Genomic DNA, 8,820 nt, shown 5'->3' with positions numbered 1-8,820 from the left:
AGAAAATAACTTTCATGATTCAATAACAAATACATGGGATAATATACTATTCCTGTGAGTGTAAATTCGATGATAGAATCCAGATGCCTTAAAACCTAGACATATACTCATTTCTTCCAGATTAGTCATGGGGTTGTAACATAGCAGTATCTTAAAACGAGGAAGACTTTCAGAATTCGGGTATGTAAAGGTATAGCGGTATCAACAACAACAACAAAGCCTTCAATAACAAAGGTATAGCGGTATCATGTCACATTAATTTCCTTTGCCCAAAAGACATGGTATATTAAATCAAACTGAGAACTATGGCACGTCTACTGTAGCTTCAAGTGTACTTCAAAGTACTGTTTGGTGTAGTTGCTGCCGGTTGCTAGAGATTGGATTGATTTGGTTAGTTTCTATCCGGTTGAGTTTGTGTAGTTTAACCCAAGTGGTCCATGTATGCTTGGGTACATATCTATGTAAAAAGCAAAAGAAAGTGAATGAATCCAGAAAATTAAGAGAACTCTTCGGTGTGGATGCACGTCCTCAGCGAGTTGTAATAGCATTCAAATATATGTCCTATACAACACCTACTAGCTTTTGACATTCTTTAATCAAGCAATATATGAATTAAGCAGTGTCACTGAAGTACTGCTATGACATTTGTCTTCACCAACTATTCTAGATCTATTCCAACCACAATATGTGCATACCTTCAGGTACCAGATTCTACATCAAGTTGTCACTGTCCAATTTCTCTATGACAGGTGTTTACCAAGTTGTAAACTACGCTCGCAGAGTGAAGACGAGTTCACTCAGAACTCAGGAATGCAAAAATTAGCTTTTCAGGAGAGCATACCTGGAGATCATATTCTGATCTCTGAACTGTTTCCCTATCGGCTCGAGAAAGTTGGAAGGTTTTCTCCACGGTTTGAAGTACACTTGTTCTACAGATAAGTGACAATGTGAGGATGCAATAAGGACAAGTTTATATCACAAGTAACACAAAAATCGGAAACCAAACAATGCAAGCACATCAATATGCAGTAGGGGCGCAAGCCACATCCCGTTTCATCCCGCGAAACTCATCAATAAGCTCATAATTTGCTCATTACTTGTCTAAAATTAAATACTATATCTGAACTATGGTATTGTCCATTAGCCTGCCCCGCTTGCATCCCTACTATGCAGTTATCCATCACCCACCCTGAGTAATATATACTCCCTCCGTCCCAAAATAAGTGACTCAAAAGTGAGTCAACTTTGTACTGAAGTTAATACAAAGTTGAGTCATTTTTGAGTCACTTATTTTGGGACGGAGGGAGTAGTAGATTAACATTGCAAGAGAAAATAACATTTAAGAAGCATTGTACCGCATACAAGGCCCCGTTTGGAACATGGGAAAACAGTAGAAACACTATTCACACAGGAAAAGCTCCTTTCCTGGCGTTTGGAATGCAGGATCATCTTACAAAAAATGGGGATAGGAATCGATTTCCTTCACTTCTACAAGAATCTCACAGGGTTCTGAAAACCCAGTCCAACCTCATTTTTTCCCTCTCGTCGCATAAGACTGAGGCACTGCAGCTACAGCAGCTGCTTGATCTCCCGCCATGACCAGCAAACACAGGAAAAGCTCTAAGCAAATCAACAGGCAGGGAGGCAGGGGAGAAGCTTAAGCAAGCACAAAAATGGAATCCCCGCAACATGTAGAACACATTGGCGGCAATGTTTTTCCGTAAGGAGCAGCTGGTAACTAGTGGCCGGAGCTAGGCGTGACCAAGAAAAACTAGCAGAGAAAAGAAGGAAACATGCATGGAGAAGATGAAGTTGGGATAAGAAAAGAGCATGTGGTGTAGAAAGGGTGATTGCATGATGTTATTTTGCTATACCTTTCACGGTAGTTGTACCAGAAAATTATTCTCTATTAGGCAAGAGATTCAATGACATGTGTGGGGCTTAAGTGCTGTGTCTGACTGTAGTTTGACTGAGCTATTAGGATTCCTGTGATATACCAATTCCGGCATTCCAAACACATGATTTCTTTTCCTATTCCATTGTTTTTCCTATTTCCGTATTTTCCCTACCGTGTTACAAACGGGGCCTAAATGTATTTTCAGAGACATGTAGACTAAGTTCTGACATCAACAGAACAGATATCTGCTACGTGCTTACTAAGCCTTTTCTTTGAAAAGATGAGTTGTCATTTTAAACTTATGAAACAAACAAACTGAGAGTACATTCAAGTTTAATAACAAGACTTCAAGAGGAATGTCTTATGTCTGTCAAAAGGTTATGAACTAGAGCAACCGACTAAAAGGACAGACCCAGTGCTAGAAGCTCCCACACCAGGTGGAGTCTGGGGAGGGATTATACAAGGCAAGTCTTACCCCTCGCAGTGCAATGCAGGGAGGCTGCATCGAACCCAGGACCTCTTGGCACAAGTGGGGAGTACTTCACCACTGCGCTAGGCCTGTCCTTCAACTGGAGCAACCCACTAATATATATATATATAATATATATATATATATATATATAAGTGTGTTGGATGAACCAGCATGTATTACTTACTACTTCACCACGTAACAATAGCATAACGGGCATCCCTGGGAAAATAAACAAAGCAATACAACCTACCATGCATTACGTCCTAAAAGTAGAATCAAATATGGCGAGAATTTCCCAACAAAGAATGGAGAAGGCAGAAACAGCCGAATGTAGCCCATCTTTTCCGAATTAAAATAAATAGGGATACGCTGTGGATGTGGTGGGACTTGGGCGTCTAGTAACGGCCCGATAGAAACTATTGTTGCCAGGTAGGCAGGTACGCACACACGAGCGCCACAAAAGGGACAAGCTGCTCCAGCCTCCAGCGACCACACCGCCGCCGCGTTGACTCGCTGCTGCAACTGCCACCGCCTTGACACGACCGCAGCCATTTCCCCCAAGCACAGCAGTGCTCCTCTCAACGGCAACCACGCTCGAGCAGGTAACCTCAACCTATTTATCTCTTTGTGATTCGATTTTTTGCTGTTGAGCTGCTGCTGCTTGCTTCCCCGTGCTGTTCTTGTGCTTCATGCTTCTTGCTTCCCCATGCTGCCATCCCCCCAAGCCCAGCCACTCTCCTCTTCCCCACTCTGTTCTTGGCTTCGTGCTGTTGCTCAGTGTTGATTGTTGTTGCTGCTTGCTGTTAGGTAGCATGGCATCTAGGAGCGCCACCGCCTGTAACCTATCATACATGGGTGAGAGTGAAGGGCAGCCTGGTTTTGTAGATCCGAAATATCCTGTGTGGGCTTATGTTCAGAAAGTTGCACCTGCATCCTCTTCAGTCTCTAATACTAGCTTTTGATGTATTTTGCAAGTTGCAATCGCAATGACACAGGTCTGGAGGAACAATTAATTTAATTCAATCGCTGAACACTTGAAAAGGGAGACAACAAATGTGGCAGTACCGCAGTATTCTGATGTCATCTCAGTTTCTCGTTAATTTTTTTTTTAACTCTATTATATAGCATATTTTTTAAAAAAATTGTCTATATGCTCGCCATATCCCCGATTGGCTGTTCTTGGAAAATGCCGTATCCCATGTCCCTGTATGCATATCTCCATGTCTATGTCTCCGTATCCGTGCTTTTTAGCTCTTTCCAATTGTTTTCTCTCAGAAAGAGGGAAGGGAAACATCATGTATAATGGTATACATACTGGTGACTGGTAACAAGGTTTCATCTTATACTCACCCATCATTTGCAACACCAGATGACATGAATTTCAGAGGGGGTAATGGATTCCCTGTAGTGACCCAAAACCTGCAAATTTTGAAGTCTGAAACTTCAGCAAGTGAAAATTCCACTTTCCAGTCTACACAGAAAAGCAGGGGAAGTGCATGATATGGAGGCTTCTCATTCAAGATTCCGACTTCAGCTTAAATAAATGCTTTCTACTGAACATAAACAGTGCATGATATGGAGGTTAACTTCTATAATGCTATTCAGAGATTCCGACTTCGGATGCCCTAATTACATTTACAAAGTTTGCTACTCCTTCAGGGGACAACTCATTTGAGATTCTGATTTATTTATTTATTTGTAAAAGCACAAATATGCACTTGTGCAAAACAACCTGGGGTGTAAAATAAGTAACTTGAATTGTGCCAAAACCTCATTTGAACTTCATGCTAACAAGAAATAAACCACCCTGTACATAAAGCCCAGCAGCAATAGGTTGGTGTTCAGTAAGCACAACATGAACTTAGCCAATCAACACTTACGGAAACATTATAGGAACCCTTAACTTAACCAGTTATAGAATGGGCATAGCAGTTCAAATAATAAATGAAAAGATATAGACGGCCTGATGCATGAATAACTTCATTCCCAAAAGTACTCCATTCTCCAGAGGAATGAAATGGCAGGTTCAATAGCATTTGTATCAGGACACTAACTTATAGTTGATCAGACACAAAAGAAGAAAGTGATCAGATTTATTTACCACAACAGGCATTCCAATTCAATAAATTAAATTGAATGGAAGTTGCTATCTGGAGCGAGCTAATCACTTTCAAAGTTCCAGTTACAATTCATTGTTAAATTCTAGTGACAAACATAATGATTAAGAAACATAAATGCACTATAAAATAACAAGTGTATATCAGATAAAAACTGAGCTAAAAAAACAAAGAGCAAGCAGGAGAAGCAAGACATACGGGTCTGCCCGACTTAGTCGGCATAATTCACAGTAGAAGTGGGGTGGAACTTCAGGGCCAACACCCTCAGTGGGCTTATCTGGAACGAGCACACAGCTCATATGTTGCCACACATGGCATCGATCATCCTCACACTGCAGAAAAGGCACAGTAAAATTCTCAAAAAGGGATGGCAGCACAAAAACTGAATTAAGTTGACAAACTATAAGAACTTTGCTTCATGTCATAGTCATCTTTTCAAGGGAAAAACAAGAGAGGAAAACAACTACAATACCTGGATCATATTATCGTTTAGCAACTTGCTATCACAAATGCAGCGGACCTTAGTCACTGGCTGTGGCTGGAAGGAGTCGTTGACTTCATCTTTAGGCCGGAATAAATCTGATCCAGTGTGGGACCTAGTGGCTAGATCGGGAGCAGATTGGATTTGCATTTTCCTGCTAATGAAAGCATAAATACCTCAAAAAGAAGCACCAATAATTTTATCTCAAGTATCTGCACTACTCTGCTACAGAGATAATTTGATAAAACAATATAATTGAACCTGTATATATCATCGACAATTTTTGCCACTGCCTCCTTTGTGAAAGAATTTTTTCTTCCCCACCCATGATGCCTTTGACCTGCAACAGGATAACAGAACAAAAACTTAGCAGGTAGTTCAGGAAAGTATAAATCATTACAACATTTGAGATGAAGAAATGTATGCCATCGAGACAAAGATAAGAACATCAAATAGGAGTAGTTAACTAGCCAGTCTACTGATCGAACAACAGAATTGGCAATCAAATACCAAAATGGAAACTAAGAAAGGGGGGTTAAGATGAACATCAGTGTGGAAAAAGAAACTTTGGCTTTAGCATAATTTAAAATGTAAGGCTATCCCGTGAAAGTGTGAAATGCAATCAATGAAGATACAGATAAGGGAAATACAAACAACAGACATGCATACCTTGCTCATCTGATAACAGTGCCAATACCCTGTCAATAAGATCCTGTGACCAGATGAGGAAACTGAATTAGATAATGAAAATATAAAATTGATAGCATTATTCAAAGGACATATTCTGCAGAGTATGGATTCTGTACTTATGAGAGGTTTGAAAAGTTTGAATCAACTGCTTTTAATTTGGAATTCTCAGGCATGCGTGTGATACCATTTTTGCTACACATACAATGTATGAAGGGTGACGTAGCAACTATATGTGTATATTTTTCAGGAAAGTAAACGGACATATTCTCACATAAAATTGTGTGCATCAAATATTTCAGCATATACATTTGTATGTGTTTTGGGTCTTTTTAATGCCTACAATTATCGTTCTGCTCACGAGGACATGCTCCCAGTCTCACCTGTCAAGTGCCCTTAGGAATTACAAGATTCTGTATTATGAAGTATAATGAACACCCGGCAAAGGAAGTTACACCATGTGATCCTCGTATAATTGAAAACAAACTTCACAGAGATGGCGAAACAAAGTGCAGGAAATAGTCAAGAGAGCAAGAACATTTGCCAACCTGCTTCTTTCCTTGCTTTGGTAGGCCTAACTGATGCAAGATATCTTTGAGTTCCTTTATTCGAAAGTATGCCAGTTTATCCTGCGATGGACAATGGAAAAGGTCAAAGCTAAAGTGGCCTAAAGTGGCACAAGCAACTCATTTTTGGCAAGACATGCATACAGACTAAACACTAAAGCCAAACTACCAATCTTGGGGGGCATTTCGGTACGAGTAATGCTACATCTACAAAAGGTTACTTAAAAAATTTACAGGCAAGCTGACATGGAGGATTATGATTGGTAATAGGGGGATGAAGGGGCCCACCCCAGTTGAATTCGAGGGGGGGGGATTAGTTTGGAAAGTTAAGTAAAACGATTGTAGATTCTTTGTAGGCCTAGCATGTTTCAGTACTCAACAGAGAGGATGATTGTGTGTGGATTTGAGCATAGTACAGCTAATCTCGCTCAAGTAATTGTCATGGATCCAAACTGAGATATCAACCCACTAGTACAACTAATCCTACTTATGCAATTGTCATGAAATACATTAATCCAAACTAGCAAACTATTTTTCCCATGTCAACAGTTAAGAGAGTCCAACTTTAAGACTAGGCCAACACGAAGGACTCCTGAAAACTTACTCCTATATGACTGTGGACACTGGACCAACCCATGTGTGACGAGTCAAGCGAGTACAAACAAGTAAAAGCACACGCTAAAGGCTCTGCTGAATTCATCGGTAGATACTTCCATTTATACCGCAGGCACTTTATTAATGCATAGAGAAAAATGTAGAACCACTCGACGTCTGAAACAACACGGCATCAAGACACACACACGGAGCTAAATTATTACAGAAACATGCCATATGAAGCATTGGCGCGCAGCAGCAATCTTCAACTTGACCCCCCTCCTGCGACAACATCCAGCCAGAGCATCGGCACGCAGCAGCGGCCTTCAGCTTCAACCCCCACCCGCCCGTGACAACCCCAGGCAGCAGGAATGGCCGCCCGCCACTCGATGCTACTGACGCCGACTAATCCACTGCCTCCTTATTAACACCAAAACCAGACTCCGAAGTACCGGCAGTCGTCCAGACACCAAAACCAGACGCATCAATCGCTACCACCAGCAGCAAACGCAGTCGTCCCGTCTAAGAGGTAGTCAAAGCGATTGAGGAGGAGGGGGGCACGGGCTCGAATTCCCCCGAGCGCATCGAATTCCTGGCGAAATCGGGGGAGATCGGGGCGAATTGGCAGCGGGGCGGGCTGGGCGGTTGTGTGCCTACCTTGCAGGTGGAAGCCAGGTCCGCCATGGCCGCCGCCGAGTGTACACGCGCCCCGTGGCACGTGGCGCCTGCCTACTCACGCGCTCCGAGTCCCCCACGCGGGCGCAACGACCATGGGCGGGGGCGCGGCTGCGGCGCCGCCCAGGGGGAGCCGGCGCCGACGGCGGCGAGATCCGGCTGGACCGGGGGGCGGGGAGGGGATGGGAATGGCGCGAGCACACCGCCAACACTTTCCTCGTCTCTTCTCTTCTCTCTCTCCCCCGCCTCTGCTTCTTCGCCCCTCTCTCTCTCTCTGGCCTCGTTTTGTACCGACGTGGTGCTGGTTTTCTCTCTCTCTTTCTCTCTCCTCCCCCTGGGGGGCTGCGTCGCGTGCGTGTGGGCTAGCCCGTCGACGAGGGCGCTGGTTTTCTCTCTCCTACTCGGCCACCGCGGCGGACGTATCGGCCGCTATCAAATCCGGTTTACTCCAACGGCCGTACGGGTCCGGTCCGCGCGCGGGCGGGTGCGGGGGGTTGGTCGTCGTCGTCCGCCTCGCCAGCCCACCCTCTCTTTCTCACCCCGTCCGCGTTTCGCTGCTACGTTCACACAAGCATGGTACCCACTTGACTCCCGGAGTCTCCAAGTCCTTGCTAATGAATTGCTGGGCGCGTTGTGGACCTAGTGGTAGTATTGTTAAAAAATTACAGTACGACGACTTCCCGACTGTCTACTATAACAAGTTGTACCCGGCTCCGGCGATGAAGGGGCGATGACGGCGGCGCGCCTTCGGATCGCTTCGGTGCTTGTAGTCGTCGCTAGGTGGTCTACGAATCTAGATGTAATTTTTATTTCTGGTATTCGTTGTACTGCCATGATTGAAGATGAATAGATTGAAAGTTTTTCCGAAAATAATAATCATTTTGATGAGGTAGAGGGCCACCCGGTCCACGTTCAAAATGCCCACACGCATTTAAATCTATTTGACGCACATATTGTTCGTTAGGACATCTCTAATTTCAACCTGCAAATTTTCTTTCGCATCCGTTCGTTGACAGAAAAAACAGTCACGGATACGGATGTGGAAGGACGACATCCAACCGTGTCACATACATCCGGTGTTAAGGCATATCTCTCTCTATGTAGTTTTGGTGATTGATGACAACACGTTTGCGGACTAATCATATACTTTGAGCATTTCAGAGATTTATCCTTTGGCACGAGACGATTCCTTCCCCTCGGAGTTCTAATCAAAGACGGTGTAGCTCTTTCGTTTATGTTTTGGTGGACATGTTTCGTACAGTGGCGGAGCTAGCGAGGAATGGTTGAGGGGGCAAATGGTGAAATATAATTTTCTGGAGGGGCCAAAAACT

General features: G+C 43.6%; 1 protein-coding gene across 4 annotated transcripts in view; it reads right to left on the bottom strand.

The window, feature by feature from the left end:
• The window catches only part of LOC119321987 (E3 SUMO-protein ligase SIZ1-like), a 15,345-nt gene extending 7,565 nt beyond the window's left edge, over positions 1-7,780 (bottom strand). For 2 of the 4 annotated variants that reach the window (XM_037595489.1, XM_037595494.1), the window contains exons 1-8: positions 7,472-7,780; positions 6,203-6,283; positions 5,637-5,679; positions 5,229-5,307; positions 4,959-5,124; positions 4,685-4,818; positions 3,720-3,788; positions 842-929 (exon numbers count right to left, since the gene is read on the bottom strand). In XM_037595489.1, the coding sequence (XP_037451386.1) occupies positions 842-929; positions 3,720-3,788; positions 4,685-4,818; positions 4,959-5,124; positions 5,229-5,307; positions 5,637-5,679; positions 6,203-6,283; positions 7,472-7,498 (687 nt within the window). In that variant the 5' untranslated portion in view covers positions 7,499-7,780. Of the gene's footprint in view, positions 1-841; positions 930-3,719; positions 3,789-4,684; positions 4,819-4,958; positions 5,125-5,228; positions 5,308-5,636; positions 5,680-6,037; positions 6,106-6,202; positions 6,284-7,471 lie in introns of those variants that run through there. The other 2 variants (XM_037595503.1, XM_037595513.1) reach the window with 2 other exon arrangements.
• Positions 7,781-8,820: the final 1,040 nt, after the last annotated feature.

This window comes from Triticum dicoccoides, chromosome 1B (assembly GCF_002162155.2).
Source record: "Triticum dicoccoides isolate Atlit2015 ecotype Zavitan chromosome 1B, WEW_v2.0, whole genome shotgun sequence".
Lineage (NCBI taxonomy): Eukaryota > Viridiplantae > Streptophyta > Magnoliopsida > Poales > Poaceae > Triticum > Triticum dicoccoides.
The sequence above is the reverse complement of the archived record's forward strand: the minus strand, read 5'-3'. Positions and strand labels throughout refer to the sequence as shown.